This window comes from Ictalurus punctatus, chromosome 21 (assembly GCF_001660625.3).
Source record: "Ictalurus punctatus breed USDA103 chromosome 21, Coco_2.0, whole genome shotgun sequence".
In the NCBI taxonomy this organism is placed as follows: Eukaryota; Metazoa; Chordata; class Actinopteri; order Siluriformes; family Ictaluridae; genus Ictalurus; species Ictalurus punctatus.
The window spans coordinates 11170264-11187709 of NC_030436.2; the positions used below are offsets into that span (position 1 = coordinate 11170264).

Consider the following 17446-nt stretch of genomic DNA (forward strand, 5'->3'; position numbering starts at 1 on the left):
CACTTCACCGTATTTATACATTTTGGACTGTAAATGTCTGATGAGTATGGATTATGATATAATTCTCTTTTTGGTAAATATTCTGTACAGTGTTTTTGTTTATTTATTTTTTTATAATGAATCCTTTCCAGTGAACGCACTGAACATGTGATAGGAGAATGTTATTGCATCACAAAATACAAGAGCCAATCACAAACCCAGTATGAAAATATGTCAGACACTATCAGGTGTGCTTCTACAATTAGCATATTAATATAATCTGGATTTCTCAAAGATGGAAACATAATGTAAAAAAAATATATTATTCAATATAAAAAGTTATGATTACATTTCAGGTGACAACTTTCTGTTAAAAATGTATAATTCATCTACTTAGTTTTTAGGTTTTAATCCATGACACCAGCTTTTAATTATTATTATTTTGTTCGAATACATTAACTATTTGTATCAAGTCATAATTTCACACACATAACTTCCATTTATGTAACACACAAGATTCACAAAATGTTAAAAAATATATTTTCTCATTATTTTATTCAGCATGAACCTTTGATGCAGTTCTCATGACGCTGCTTTGACACTGTTAACATGAACAGAAAACAGGGAACACAAAAAGTTCTCATCTTTATGATTAGCGTTGCCAGATGGGAGCCGCTGACCCATTCGCAAAATTTTAATCATGTCTTTAACTCAGAATTATTTCTATTCTATTATTTATATTACAAATATTTAAATGTTTCAAGTTATGATTCAGTATGAGTTGATTCAATCTGGCAACCCTGTGCATGATAAAGGCAGAAGTGTAAAAAAAAAAAGAAAAAAAAAAAAGAATAAAATAGAAATTGTAATTAAATAACAGCACATTAATATTATATATATATTTTTAAATTAAGTCACAGTCTGGATTAAAATTAATTTGAAACATGTCATGTGTAATATGAAGAAAGTGTGAACATCTCTGGAATAAAGTTCTCTTAAATCAATTACATTACAGATCCACACAGCTGATGATGTCAGAACCAAAAGGAACGTGAACGTAATGTAAACACCCACCCTCCTCCACCCAAAAAACGCGTAAGTGTATCTGTGTAAAAGTTCACTTTTAAGTGTTAAGAAAGTCGCTGGTTAATCAGCTAATAATAAAGTAAAGTAAACACTAAAAGAGGGTAGACGCTTACATTACAGTCCCTGCAGGAGTTCATGATTTTGTGATCGCAGAAATTAACACAAAATAAATATTCGGAGGAGCTTGCAATTTTATAAAGTACTGCAGGTTTGGTCTAAAATGCATCATGTGACATCACCACAACGCACGTTCAGCCAAATCTCTCCTCGAGTCATGCTTGTCGAACATGAGTACAGCTAAAAGGTCTTGTTTACTGACAAACATCACTGTGAAAGAGCGCACGAAACTTTACAAATCTGCAAGTTCAGAGTGTTTTTCCACCAAAAAAACCCCACAAAAAACTCGAGTTGCTTCGCAAATTTTGAAAAACTACAACAAATCACAAAAAAAACTCCTGTATGGACTGATTTATACACAACTATATATTTTATTACTTAAATGCATAATTAATTACAAATAAAAAATAAATCCTGTACTGAAAATATATTTTCTTAATTTTAACACTTTAAATTATATATATTTAAAAGTGTTCAAAATGAAGAAAATCAATTAATTTAGTGGAAATAAAAACGATGCATGATGTTAAAAGATACCTTTAATTCTTTTGTCTATTGGGGAAAAAATTCTGAGTAAAAAATTTGCAAAAAACTAATAAAATTATACAACTTATGAAAGTAAACTATTAATTTAAAATACACTCAATTCTGATTCCGTTAAATTTTTTGTATAAGTAAGTGTTAAAATTAAGGGAAAAACATTTCTGTATTTGCAAAAAAAAAAAAATCCAACCTAAAAATAAGCATTATATATGTTAAAAATGTTTTTCAAAAAGTCTTAAAATTAAGCAAAATATTTTTTTAATGTGTAAAAAACCCAACAATTAAGAATGGGATGTTCTATTAATTTTTAAAAAAACAAAACAAAACAAATACTTTTACTTTTTAAAAAATGTTCAGATGAAGGAAAATGGGATCTCTAGTTTACAGTTCGAGACCTCAGTACAAGTTTGAAATTTATTATCCAAATCATTTACAGCTCAAAATGATCATGTTCAGCGGGTCCAGTCGGCCATCTTGTGTAGGACCGGAAAATTGTAAAGAAATAAAAAGCGGACACGGATAAATATTGTGTGCTGTTTAGGAAACGTTGACGTCACAGACACATGCTGTAGAATTATTCATAAGACTCGACTCGTGAATCGATTCGTTCTTGATCGACAAATATAACTCAATCCCGCTCTGACAAACGCTCGCAGCTCGGATCATCTTTTAGAGGAACGTCGTGTCTCTTTCCCGTTACTCACTGCGCTTCCGGAGGCGGAGCTTCTACTGGCGTTCCCGGCGTTGGCTCGGCTGCTCGGCTGCGTGTTCGCCGCGCTCTGACAGTTCACCCCGTTACCGTTAGTGGCATCATTACCTGAATAAAATTTTAATTCGTTTGACATTAACACTTTTTTTCTGAAGTCAGATCTCATCCAATAAACAAATGCTAGCTGAAGACATTCTGCATTAATGAGGAACTCACCCGCAGTACTCGAGGAACCATTGTTATTGTTTGCATTGTTTCCTTGCTCGTTAAGTCCCTATGATTCAACATTAACACGTCGTTACAACAGTTCATAACAATGTTATCACACAGTACACACCGTTTAATTGTAGGAAATTTAAAAAGAAATGAAAGTGAAATATCAAACGCACTGGTTTGTTCATCAGGGCCAAATATTCCGGGTTCGGCTCACTGAAGTTTGGCACTTCGGAGTACACCATGCAAAATCTGCAAAATTATAAACACAAATTTAAAATATTAAAAACACAACATGAATAATAACTCACATTAATGTAGATTTATTTCTCCCTTATCATGCGGGTGCTGCCTCTGAAATGCCCCTTCATCACCCCTACTGGTGTGGTTGAAACATAGTTTAATATTTGTCCTGTTAATGTTGCTGTAGTTCAGCACTGCACTGTTCAAGCTATAGGTTTCGTTTATTGAAGTCTGGATTTTGGATTTTGATTGGTCACAAAGTGTTGATTCATTTTGTAGGACTGACTGTAGTGCTTGAAAGTTTGTGAACCCTTTAGAATTCTTTATATCTGTAAATACCAATGTATATTAATATGCTTGCTCTAATATATGATCGTTTCCATAGTAACAGCTCATTCACAGGGACGTGTACAGCGGACGCTCCACTGATAATAAACAGATTAAAAATGCATATAAACATTGACTTGGTGAAGTTTTCTGTAAGGAGAAGTGTTTTTATGTAACAGGTATGGAAGCTGTCTCCAGTGTCAGTGCTATCTAACAGTTAGAGGTAAAGCTGTAACTTTAAGATTTCCGACATCTTCAGTTTACGCTTCTTTGCGGTTTCTCTGTAACGTGACAAGCTGCGATTTATTTTGTCTTATTAACTTCAAGAGAGAGAAAAAGGAGAATTTGGTGAGGGAACGACTTTTTCCATTGACATTTAACGCAACAGTAAATGGATAAAAAGTACAAAATGTTAATTATTGGAAAACAGCTGCAGTATAAGAGGAATAAAACACTTGGGTACCGTGGTGTTGGAGGAAAATAATCAACAGCTCCTATCTGAGCCATCATTCCTGCTATTATATAACGTTTAAACAGCAATCCATGTAGAGTAAATGAGTAAACTGATTTGATCGTATTAGATGTAGTAAGCCTTCTGCTGCTTCTATTAAATAGCGAGTGCTTTAGCGAAACATGTGCAAGTCTTACTCTCCGATCTTCTGCAGCTCTCCTCCTCTTCCTGTGTACAGAGTGAGACAGCCTTTAAAAACTGACGCATAGCTGTAAGGGAAAAAAGCAGACACAAAAAGACAAACTGCTGCTTCATCAATGTAGACAAACTGAGATCACTGAATTACACATACGGTGGTGCTTGAAAGTTTGTAAACCCTTTAGAATGTTCTATATTTCTGTATACATATGACCATGATCTACTTTTAGGACTCGTGTGAAAATCCGAAGTTTTAGGTCATGATTATGCAGATATATAGAAAATTCAAACAAACTTTAAAGCACCACTGTATGTTAAAGACAAGCTCCACCCTGAAACATCTTTACAGTGAAATATCTGTGATGTGTTTAGTGATTCTGGTGCTGATTTGTTGGCTGGAGTTGTCTTCTCCTTAGTCCTGTGAGAAGTTAGGGGTTGAGTGTCGTGCTGATGTCACTAGGGGACGTTGAAAAGGAAAATGCGTTTCTCACTCACTCACGTCAAGTTTTTCATCAGCGTGAAGTCGTGGCGTTTGGAGCGAAACCTCACCCTTTGGTCAGTCGGAGGATGTCTCCGGTCTGAATGAGAGCTCCGACTTCATCCCACACTGATATGCTGATGCTTCCCGTCTTATCAGCTACCTTACAGGTGCGCACCTCATGGCCATCTTTGGTTTTGGTGACCCTTCCTAGATAAATAAATAGACAGACAGACAGACAGACAGACAGATAGATGTGCACTTAAAAAGGAGCACTGTGTAGTACCCTTAGTGCCATGCATTTAATAAAACAAAATATTTTAATAATGTAATAAAAACTCACTTCATTAAGCAATTTGACATGTATGAGCGGCAAAATACATTTACAGCAGTTATAAGCTCTGTAACACCTACAATTACAAGCAAAATACATTTAGGAATGAATTTATTATACGCTCTATAGATCCTACTATTACACGTGCATGCATATTATTTATATTTAATCACACAATTCATACTAAATTTTAAGCAAATAAACTGTGATTTATATGAACCTGTCTCCAGGACGATGAAGATGACATTTAAATTCTTCAGTCCGGGTTTGATGTCCTTCACGAATGTCTCTGTGGTCATTTCTCAGAGTTTTAATAGAATTTTAAATTAAAATCCGTGACCGGGGAAATAGACATGGCTATCACATACACAAACTTATGGGCACCATGGCTAGGCTAGGCTAAACTAGGCTACCTTCTCCACAACTAGCTAATTCTAACTAAACCAAAAAAAGTTTCATTTAGCCTAGCGAAGCTAGATATAACCAAGGTAATCTCGAGAATAACTTGCGTAATAACTTGATAATATGGTGGAGAGATAGTTAAGTAGCACAGCTATGCTAACGGTTAACATTTGTTTTGGTCCTCTTCCGTACGCGATGACGCAATCCCTACGCAACGTGTTTACGTTCATCACGTTACAAAGTTCGGTTCTCAATGGAGAAAACGACGCTAATGTAGGATGAAACAGTGGCTTTGACACACTATTTACAGTGCCCTCCATTAGGCACCCTTGGTAAATATGAGCAAAGAAAAAATATCTTTATTGTTTAACCTTTTGATAAAAAAAAAGTCAACTCTCATTGCAAATAATTGCAAACACAAGTTTATATATATATATATATATATATATATATATATATATATATATATATATATATATATATATATATATATATATATATATAATATAGGTGTGCAACAATTATTGGCACCCCTATGAATTCATATGAGAAAAATATATTTTAAGTATATTCCCATTGGTATTTTACATGTTTTAGTACACCTGGGTAACTAGCAACAGGAAATTGTTCAGGAACAGGAAACTGGCCCTACCTCAATAAAAAAGCATTTTGAAGTTTTGCTAATTCATTAACATTAACTGGCTATATGTAACTATGTTGGCCTGATTTCTAGCATCGATCCCAGCAGCTAACAGGATTGGCTCGGCACCAAGTCAAATTCTAGCTAATGGTTGCTAAATGTTACAAATTTAAAACAAAAACCATCTTCTAAAAGTTATACATAAAGTAATAAAAGTTACATAAAACAGGACATGGGCGCATGGTGGCTTAGTGATTAGCATGTTCACCTCACACCTCCAGGGTCCGGGGTTCGAGTCCCACCGTGGCCCTGTGTGTGCGGAGTTTGCATGTTCTCCCCATGCTGTGGGGGTTTCCTTTGGGTACTCCGGTTTCCTCCCCCAGTCCAAAAACATGCATAGTAGGCTGATTGGTGTGTCTAAAGTGTCCGTAGTGTATGAATGGGTGTGTGAGTGTGTATGTGCCCTGCGATGGACTGGCACCCTGTCCATTGTGTACCCTGCCTTGTGCCTGATGCACCTTGGGATAGGCTCCAGGTTCCCTGTGACCCTGAGAAGGAGTAAGCGGTAGAAGATGGATGGATGGATGAAAAACATGACATTAACTTAATTTAAAAACATTAACTTTTTACTATTTAATACTTGAGTATATTTTAAATGATCAACATTTTTACTTTTACTCAAGAAAAATTTTGGCTGGATACTTCCACATTTAACTGAGTAAGATTTTTGACACATCATCTATACTTTCACTTAAGTATGATTTCTCAGTATGTTGTCCATCTCTGCGAGTGTACCAGAGACTCCCCCAGACAGGATGATTTATATTTATTATAACTTCAAACGTTATAAAAGTTGTCACTTACTTGATTTAAAGTCATGATGCAAATTCTTATCTAGTCAAGAAATGTTAGGGAAAAAACGTCATCATCATCCACATCAGCTTTGTGGAAAGCCTTCTTGTTTTGCCTATTCCAACATGGACAAGAGCAACGCTCTTTGACCTGTTGATGATGATGAGGTCTTTGAATCTATAAAACCTAAACTGCCCGATATGTTTTAAACAAATGTCAAACTTTGTTATTCACTTAAACTTAAATGTTGTTTATAAATACAGTTGGACAATAGAGTAATTCGATTCCATTAGGTGCTCAAAGATTAAATAGATTTTTTAAAAATGGCATCAAGACATTGGAGAACTTTATTTTCACCTTTATATATATATATATATATATATATATATATATATATATATATATATATATATATATATATATATATATATATATATATATATATCTGTAAACACCTTTATCAGACAGTGAGATGATGTCAGGTCAAATTTACACACACACACTGCTGCTGTCTGCTTATGTTTTGTTTATGTCAAATTCAATCAGCTACTAATATCATTTATCTTAGGTTTTAGCTACTTAAAATTGATGACAATAAAGTAACTGTTTATTTATTTATTTATAGCATCCAAGAGTTGTCAAAATGCACAGAGTTTGGCTTGCTCATTAAGTATCTAAAACTGGATTTATTTGGGTTTCATCCTCCGTGTCTCCTCTGAACTCTGTCCCATGTCCCAATAATCCGAATCAGCAACATGTGCATCGTTAACTGAAAAACAACAGAATAAAAGCACTTCTGACATCAAATTTAATTGAAATGATAACTTGCAGTCCTGCTTTAGAATCAGTATTGTCGTGTATTTGCTGCATGTCTCGTCTTTCAGTGTCATTGTACTGACTATTGCGTGTAATTATTTACACCACTCAGCAAGCCGTGTTCCCTTTGTGTACATCAGATTGTGTCACTGTAAACCAGCAATGGATGTGAATATTGCATGTGACACCTGCATTGTCTCTGTAAACCTGAAAAGCAACAGAATAAGAGCTTTAATAATGGCCCAACTGTAATTACCGCAATATAATACCTCTACTGTAATTTCATACACGTGTGTAAAAAAATGTGGAACGTTTTTCATTCTGAAAATCATTTTGTATCTGCTGTTACGAGTGATAAAGAAGAAACAGAACTTGAGGGGACGGAGGGAGTCATTTCAACATCACTTGAGGGGGTGGGGTGAGGGTTTGGGGAGGGGTATGTATGCAATCGCAATTTAAAGTCCATTTCATTTCCATATTCTAGCACTACAAAATGTGGAAAGGTTCCGGGGGGATGAATACTTATGTACAGCACTTTTAAATAAACCTCAGTGAAGAACACCATAGTATGATCCATTTCATCCATGATAATGTGTAATGGATTTACAAAAAAAACACATATAGTGAACATAAACGTCTTATAACCTTGACAGTATGGTTAGATTTGAAATACAGAAATAAAAAAGAAATAGAAAAGAAATAAAAGTCCCTTATAGTCCAGGAAATACATTAACGGATTAAAAATATTCAATGTTTGATTGACTTTGCGATTATCTTAAGCATGTATATGCAACCTTGCAGCTCTCTGAGGACAAGACAGCTGCTGCACCCCCACACACACTCTCTCAGTTACTCTCTCTCCTGTTTGGCCTGCTCACTTAGGAAAGTGCTGACAGCTAAATGCAAACAATACCAATGTGACTCTAGTGCCCTGATGAGATCAAGTCATGGAGAGCGCCTCGTCACTGGATCTCTGGAGTTCGTCAGCGTAATGGCTGTTCAGAGAGTGAGCAGCTGACAGGCTCTGTTTAGAAGACCACCTTAAACCTGTGTGCCACCAAGGAAATGTGTGTGTGTGTTTGTAAAGTGTAATTACATGGAATCTACCCTGGGTTTTCTCACTGTGCTTTAAAAATAACACCATACCCCACCTCCTCTGTTTCCCAGTGTGCAGATGCCCTGTGAAGAATTGAGAGGGGTAATTAGTTCAGGGATACAGGATCTGGGTATTTCTGCCAGCAAAACTCCAAAACGCTCGCGAGAACAGATGATGCCTGAAGCTGGCTGCAGATCACAAGCTCTCCCTCAGTATCCTGAATGAAAACATAATTCCTGAAAGAACAAATACCAAAAATATCCCTGGGTGACTATATGATCACATGTCTGTGAAGAGTTACTGTTACCCCCCCTCCTCCCCCCCAACCCCACCACCAACCCATGGGGTTAATTATTTTCTATAACAGCACACCACAAAAATGTTTTATCCCTCTTACACTACAGCATTTTGCTAATGATCAACATGCCATAGTTTTTCTCAGCTGCTCGTTTTCTTTCTCTTTAAGGTAAGAAGACAAAAAAAAATTGCAGCTTGCTACACATCTCACTGAGAAACAGCAAAACAAACTCCTCTGTCCTGAAGATGCTGGAAAATGTAAACTTCACAGCTTTACCTCTGACTGTTACAAAGTGCTGACTCTGGAGACTCCTTCCTTTACATTTTAGATAAACGTCTCCTAAAAGGAACTGATTTTTTCTAAATTCGGTTGTATGAGTCCCTGTGAACGAGCTGTTACTATAGAAACGATAACGTATCATGACGAACGCATTAATATAAACCTGCACTACTGTGAGAACTGCTGTTCTAGAAAACTAATCAACACCTTCTGACCCATCACGATCCGGGATTAAAGAGCACGTGTGGTGTAAGTAGAAATAAAACCTCGGCTTGTATTCCTTTCGTCAGGTATACAGCAGAAATGATGGAACATCTGAGGAAATTTTGAATAAAGATATTTTTCTGAGGTTATTGAACACATTATAAATTATGAATCAGTTATGAAACTCGTTTCTTTCTTATTTTTAGTAATTCCTGCTTGAAGTTTTCTTACTGGCAGATAATTTTCCATTACTTTAGAAATAAAAACGTTTCAACCTGTCAACATTCGTAAAACAAGAAGTAAAAATGTTTTGATATGTTTATATGAGAAAAAATTCATTATGCATCATTATTATTTATGTTGTCCAATTCCACAATTTTCACCTATCATTCATCATTTCACCAGCACTAGTGAACGGTTATACTTTCTGAATTTATTTGATTTTAATGATAAGTAAGTGATAAATGTATTAATAGACCAGTGTGGTAGAATAAAAAATCCCTAACCCACTATTTAAAAAATCTAAGTGTATGATGGAGATTAAACATTACATATAAACATCTATACTATTCTGGTAGTTTTGTGTTTGTTTTTATTTATTGTTTTATGAATCATTCTTCTGCGATGTCCCAGTGATCCGTTCACTTGGAAGCCTTCTGCTACAGAAACATAAGCTTTAAAAGATTCCCTTTAGGGACAAATGAGGAAGCTGTAAAAAAGCTTCTACATTTACTAATAGTGTATATTTGGTTATAAATGCCTGAGGCGTTTTTAAAAAATTTGTTTATAAAAACGTTTGGAAAATGTATTGTGGGATTTATAGTAATTTACTGGCAACAGAGTTGCAAATGGAGTACATTTACAGTAAATAAAAAATAAAAGGTGAAAGATATTCACAGTAATATATTGTACTAGATTTATAGGGTAAGCACAGTACTTTTACAGTTTATCACTTTATCATCTGATGCTACAACAACTAATAATAATAATAATAATTTAAATATAATATATAACACTGTATATACATCTTCAACTCATTTTAGTAAATAAATAAATATATGAACGTGAAGTAAACAGTGCTGCTATAAATATAAATGTAAATCGTGAATGTGATTAAAACGTCCGAGTCGTTCTATTTCCGGCTCGTCTTTGCGTGATGACGTCACTCGGCGTTTGTTGTTTTCATAGCCAGTGAAAAGCGGCGGATCGGAGCAGCTATTTTTGGTGCGGCGCGCGCTGTTCCGCTCTCTGTATTGCGTCAATGGAATCCCTTTAGCGCGTGTGCGTCAAAGAGCGCACGGGCCTACGTAGGGCGAGACGCAGCGGATTGGCTCGTTATCCGGAAACCCCTTTGAGCTTACATTCCTTATATGGTGATGTCACGCCTCTGGGGGACGTCACGGCAAACTATATGGGTCAGGTGTAGTGTAGAAGGGCAGAGAGTTGGAGTGGAGATGAGAGAGGACCTGTTGCACTGAGTTCTGCGGCTCTGTGTGGAATTAAACACTGATTTATTTCTACACATACTGTACGGAAATATTTATAAAAAAGGTAGGTTTGATTTTTTTTTTATATCATGAATGATTTTAATATTTTTAAAAACTTGTTTTGTTTTGAGATTTACTTTTATATAAAAAAAATTCATTTGAAAGTTTTGACAAAACTAGTAATCATTATTTGTACTATGTCATGTAATTAATTTTATTTATTTATTTCATTCATATGATTAGTTTATTTCAGCTCATTTGATCAGTTCTTTGATCAGATTATTACCATTATAATAACTTAAAACTCCCAACCAAAAGGGAAACTTTTGTAAATTCTCTCTGGAAACTTTTCAGACTTTGATTCATTATTTCATTACATTTCAGTTAGTTCCTGGATTCGTCTTCAGAATAACACACACACACACACAATATAATATATAAATAAATAAATAAATATATATTTATATATATATACTACTATATATACTACTACTCACAGCTAAACTCCTAAATTAGTGCCTTTTAACAAAAAACTTTCATTCTTACTATTATTCATACTCATATTACTTAATTTAAACTATTATTATTATTATTATTATTATTATTATTATTTATAATATATCAGCATGAAACACATACGTAGACTTGCAGTGCAGTTCTGACTTCACTGAAATGAATATTTCTGTACTTTATGTAGGCTACGTTTAAACAAAACATCCCCTGTGAGGATGAACACAAGTGCTCCTGTAACTCACGTGATTCATTTCATGCTTCTTAGCTTCGCAGAGGAGAATTTTTTTATCCTTTGTGTTTTTACTCACAACCCCTCGAACAAATCAATCAAACAAAAGTACGAATCCCTTTCTGAGATTTACGATGGTGATCATTGATCCTAAAGATGGCAGCCAAGGGATATCACATGTCTTTACGGCCTCACAATTTACTATGTTGAAGTGTCAGACGGTGCGGACATTCCGTACGAGTTCACAGCCATGCCATGGCAGGAGCGTCCTCCTTAGAGGTCAGAAAGTTTGCTGAATTTGCAGAGGTTAAGGTCGTTTACATTGGTGGCCTATAATACAAACGGATGGGATTAGAGAAACTAGATCTATAATAAATGTTAATTAGATAAACAGTAACATAGTATATTCTTGTGATAACCCACTGGTCTCTGTTTTTATTTTTACGTTATTTCTGAGTAGAGATTATTAGTTTGCATTTTGATCAGGTGCTAGTTAACACAAAAAGGAGATACTAAAATGTATGCAACATTTGCATTGCACTGAAAACCTTTTAATTGATTGTTAGCTTTTCATAAAAGTCAAGTAAAAATTTTTTTTTAATAAAATAACTTATGCATTTAATTGCAATATTTTGTTACATTATATACAATATATATAAATACAAGTACTAAAACAGCTTTTTGTATTTCTATTTTTGAGTCACTGGTTCCTAATTTTAGCACTACATGTAGTAGTAGTAGTAGTAGTAGTAGTAGTAGTAGTGTTTTTATAGTAACCATACTGTTATGTTATAATATATTGCACCAAGGCTTTGGAGGATGCCATTTCATTCTACTGTATACTTATATATGGTTAGAATAAAAAATAAGAGCTCTCTACTCTACTACTCATTTATAAAACGTAAAACGTTCACATCTAAACAGAACCACGATATCCCAGTGGACTCCATATCAAACAGCCTGCGTTGGCCTTCGCACCTTCTCTGTGTTGGCAAGCATGCTGTCTGCATCTGAAACCCAATTCTCACATACTCCCAAATGCCGTGACTCATACACAACCAGGAGTGTGTGCATTAACGGCTTGGTAATAAACTTTCTTTCAGCAAGGAGATCGTTTACGCAGAACTCGGCCTCTCTGAACTTCCCCTGAAATTTAGGTAAAGTTTCGCTACAGTGGTAGCTAGGGCGTCAGGGATTTGGGATCACTGCCACTTAGAGGTGCTAAGACACATTTGAAGTGGCTCTCGCACATGAGTTATGGTCTCGTGCACCTGTGAAACGGAGACCTGCTGACAGATAGCGTAAGCAAATGTTTGCATAGGTTCGTTATTAGGACAGTCGATCCTAACGATCGCTCTCTATTTGCAGCCACAGCGATGCCTTGCGTCGAGACGCAGTTTGGAGCCCTGCCTTATGAAAGCAACTTCTTCAGCCCTGATTTTCTAAATTCAGAACTCTCCAACAAGCCGGGCATGGATCTCAGCATCCAGAGAGAGCAGCTTTCTACACCGTCGCTGCCCAGCATCAACACACTAGTGGGCAATTCTGGTGAGAATGACACCTTCTCTTGCCAGTTCACTGCTTCGGTCTCGGCCGCCACGAACACAAACACACCCGGCAACATCCACAACGCATTAGTTGAAGGTTCAAGCCCAAGTGGTCTTCAGACTCCTTTCAAGCTGGACGACATCCAGGTGTACGGCTGCTACCCAGGAGCCTTCTCCTTCAGTTGTCTGGATGAAAGCTTGTCCTCATGTGGATCTGACTATTACGGAAGCCCGCTTTCGTCGACTTCCTCATCTTCGACCCCAGGCTTCCAAAATCACCCCGGTTCAACCTGGGAAAGTGCCTTCAGTCCATTTCCTTCCATGTCTTGGCCATCAGAGGTCACAGCTCTACACCAGCAGCCTTCCTTCTTTACGTTCAGCACTCCGGTTGAGCAGCAGTCCCCGATCCGGGATCACCAACTGCAACTCGGTGATGAGGATGTTTTTGGTCAATTTCACCAACCATCTCCATTGCATTTCCCATCCCTGGACCTTGAGCACAGGTGCTTGGACAATCCGGTACTAAAGGTCGGAAGGGTCGAGGTTCACCCATCTGCAAAACCACGAAGTCCCAACGAAGGACACTGTGCAGTATGTGGTGACAATGCTTCCTGTCAGCACTACGGGGTTCGCACCTGTGAAGGGTGCAAAGGGTTCTTCAAGGTGAGTTGCTTAATAATCCTTAAAAATTTCCAAGATACTGTTCTAACCAGGGATACCATGAAAGGGGGGGGGGGGGGGCAGTTGTGGACTAAAAAGAACCTGAGTAAATTGCTTCATTGTGTGTTCTTTTACAGCGCACTGTTCAGAAGAATGCGAAATATGTCTGCCTCGCCAATAAAGACTGTCCAGTCGACAAGCGACGGAGGAACCGTTGCCAGTTTTGCCGTTTTCAGAAGTGTCTTGCAGTAGGAATGGTCAAAGAAGGTAAATGTGGATTAATCATGCCAGCTAATCACCTTTTGGAAAATGTTCCAAGTAGAGACCCTTTAGAAAGTTAAGAACCAAACAAAATGTTCACTGTCGTTTTTTGGCTTTGTCCATGAAGGGAACCTTTAAATGTTCCAAATTGAGCCATTTAAAAAGGTAGGACCAAACCATAATGTATGCTAGTAAGGGAAAAAAAAGATTCCAACCCTAAACATTAATTCGCTGTCCCCATCAGGAGAAACCATGTATGTTCCATATAGAACCCAGAATAGAGGGTTTCTTTTTCAGGAAAGGTTTAAAATAGAGCCTGTTTAGGAAGCTAGAACCAACCATAGTGTAGATTCTACATCTGGTGTACATTCTACGTATATCTGCAACCTTAAATGTTTTTTCCCCTTTACCTACCGGGAGAACCATATACAGTAGGATCTATGCATAACCCTGAACCCTTTTCAGAGTCCCTTTCAAGTTCCAAAGAGAAAATTAGAAATCAATCATAATGCACTCAATTAGAAAAAAAAAAGTTCTTGCCTAAATGTTTCTTTTGCACTGTCCATCAAGAGAACTCTTACAAAGTCTATACAGAACCCAGAACAGAAGGTTCTGCTTTAAGAAAAGAGCCTGTTTAGAAAGGTAGAACCAAATGTAATGTACACCGTTAGAAAAAAACAGATCTGGTATCATAAAGGGTTCTTCAGATAAGGTTAGAAATATAGTTTTTTTAGAACACTAGAACCAAACATACCTTACACTACTGAAAAGATAAAAAAAAAAAAAAACAGTTGTATTTGATAAAATACTTTTAGCACTTCTAGACATGGAAGGATGTTATGCTGAGTTCTGTCTAATCCATGTTTTTAGTGGTGAGAACAGACAGTCTTAAAGGTCGAAGAGGACGTCTTCCATCAAAGCCCAAGAACCTTCCAGACAACGTGACTCCTGTGAATATTAGCGCCTCGCTTGTAAGGGCTCACATCGATTCCAATCCTGCTCTGGCGAAACTGGATTACTCCAAGGTAAGGAAATTGAATATCTCGTTCTTCAGGAACACGAGAGACTTGTCCAGACTCTAAAGCAATGCTTCGACTATGAGCTTGCTCACGCATATTTATTTTCTTTTCAATATTCAGTACCAGGAAGATGTGAAGAACCTGTCTGAAAAGGTGGACGCCAATGACATCCAGCAGTTTTACGATCTCCTCACCGGGACCATGGAGGTTATCCAGAAATGGGCTGAGGCTGTTCCTGGTTTCCGCACCTTCTGTTGCGAGGACCAGGAGCTCCTTCTGGAGGCCGCGTTTGTCGAGCTCTTCATATTGAGACTAGCGTACAGGTAAGGATCTCCTTGAAGAGCACCCTGAAGACTTTTTTTGGCTTGTGAGCAGACATCTGGACTGTAGATGATGTTCTCATCTCATTGTGTTATTTCAGATCAATACCCGAGGAACACAAACTGATATTCTGTAACGGTGTAGTGCTACACCGCTTGCAGTGTGTACGAGGGTTTGGAGATTGGATCGATTCTATCATGGACTTCTCTCAGAGTCTCCATCGCATGAACCTGGACATAACATCGTTCTCCTGCTTAGCAGCACTCGTCATCATCACTGGTGAGAAAAACATTGTGAAAAAATAACCATAAAACTCGTTGGTCAAAGATTTGGTAAAATTACACTCTTAAATGGGTTCCTTGGATAGTCATTTTCTAGCTTTTTAAAAGGTTCCAAAACAAACCCTTTAGAAAGCTAAACCCAACCATAGTGTCTAAGAAAAAAGGTTCCATCTGGCACCCTTAAGGGTTCTTTGCTTTACCCATCAAGGGAACCTTTAGGTTCTATGCAAAACCCAATAGAGGGTTTCTCATTCAGAGAAGTTTCCAACAAAATACACCTTCAGGAAGCTAAAACCAACCCACGCTTCTTTAGTTTGCCCATCCGTAGAACAGTTATAGGCTCTATCCAGCACCCAGAACAGAGGGTTTCTATTTTTAGAAGTGATTCCAAGATAGAGCCCCTTTAGAAAGCTAGAACCAACCATAATGTACACTCTTAGAAAAAAAAAAAAGATTTTCAGTCTGGCACTTTAAGGGGTTCTCTGGTATGGCCATTGAGACTACCCTTAGAGGTTCTATGAAGCACCCGAAATAAAGGGTTCCAAATGGAGGTCCTTTAGAACCTATAAAGGACTGTTACTGTTCTACTGTTTCAAAAAAGTTTGATCTGGCACTCTAAAGTGTTCTTTGCTTTGACCTGTGGGGGAACCCAAACATAAGGTTACCCTACATTCAACATAGGTTTTCCCCATCAGAAAGTGTTCCAGGCAGAATCTTTTTGCTCTAGAACCATTAATAGAATCTAAAGAGCATGTTCTAGGATAGAACCATCTAAAGAACTTTTGAGGAACTGTTTTTAACCATAAATCTTTATTCAATTTTAATCTTTGATTTAACATGTTTTAACGCTTCACTCACGTTCTCTCCAGATCGCCATGGTCTAAAGGAACCCAAACGCGTGGAAGAGCTTCAGAACCGCTTGATCTCCTGCCTTAGAACCCACATCACCAGCAGCAGCGCAGACCAGAGCAGATCTCAGCCGTGTTTGTCTCGTTTGCTCAGCAAACTGCCAGAGCTGAGGACTTTGTGCACGCAGGGTTTGCAGCGGATCTTTTACCTGAAGCTAGAGGACCTGGTTCCTCCTCCGCCCATTGTGGAGAAAATCTTCATGGACACACTTCCATTTTGAGCAGCGAACGAGACGCTGATGGAACAGTTTTTCAGCGAACACTTACAGACTGACTTTTCTAATAGAGTTCTTTCAAGTACTGCGAGGAAAACACACCGTTCCTTACACCATGTACGAAATATTTTTTTATGTTGGAAAACATCAGAGGGCATTTTCTATACTTTAATTAGTGTGTGTGTGTGTGTGTGTGTGTGTGTGTGTGTGTGTGTGTGTGTGTGTTTATGGTTTGACTTTACTGCTATGCAAATATCTTTATAAATTCGTTGAATGATTTTGATGTAGATTTTAGCATCAGCAGGATTTTATACAAACCTTCTTTTGTCAACACATGATGTTGATTTTATATTCATTATGATGAATTATTTTCCCAAAATACAAAACAGTAAAAGCCTTTTTTTCCAAATGGAGTCAAAAGACTATGAAATTTATTTTAGTTTAAATGTCGAGACAATGATTGCTTCAGAAAGCACTGTTGTGACTAGCATTATAACAAGTTTATATTAATGTTAGTTCTAATACGCTGAGTTTCTATAGCAACGGTTCATTCACAGGGACATGTACGGCGGACGCTCCACTGATAATAATAAACGGATTGAAAAACGCATGCAATCGTAATGAGACGTTTACTGTATGTAATGTTTTTGGAAGGAGTTTCTAGTGTCAGGACAGAGGAGTTTACGCTTCACGTTAAGCTGTAATTTTTTATTACTATTAACTTCAAGAGAGAGGAAAGA

At 37.0% G+C, this 17446-nt stretch overlaps 2 protein-coding genes across 2 annotated transcripts; one reads left to right on the forward strand and one right to left on the reverse strand.

The window, feature by feature from the left end:
- Window positions 1-507: 507 nt before the first annotated feature.
- Window positions 508-5297, reverse strand: nabp2 (nucleic acid binding protein 2). Its single transcript, XM_017450559.3, has 6 exons — window positions 4899-5297; window positions 4416-4554; window positions 3866-3937; window positions 2824-2899; window positions 2651-2708; window positions 508-2542 (listed from the first exon to the last, which is right to left on the reverse strand). The coding sequence occupies exons 1-6, from the start codon at window positions 4975-4977 to the stop codon at window positions 2388-2390; spliced, it is 579 nt and encodes a 192-aa protein (XP_017306048.1). The 5' UTR covers window positions 4978-5297; the 3' UTR covers window positions 508-2387.
- A 5359-nt stretch (window positions 5298-10656) lies between these two features.
- Window positions 10657-17316, forward strand: LOC108255274 (nuclear receptor subfamily 4 group A member 1). The gene is made up of 7 exons (XM_047149472.2): window positions 10657-10816; window positions 12863-13704; window positions 13839-13968; window positions 14833-14987; window positions 15102-15304; window positions 15403-15581; window positions 16453-17316. Exons 2-7 carry the CDS (start codon window positions 12871-12873, stop codon window positions 16710-16712), a joined length of 1761 nt encoding a protein of 586 aa, XP_047005428.1. The 5' UTR covers window positions 10657-10816; window positions 12863-12870; the 3' UTR covers window positions 16713-17316.
- The last annotated feature ends 130 nt before the right edge of the window (window positions 17317-17446 follow it).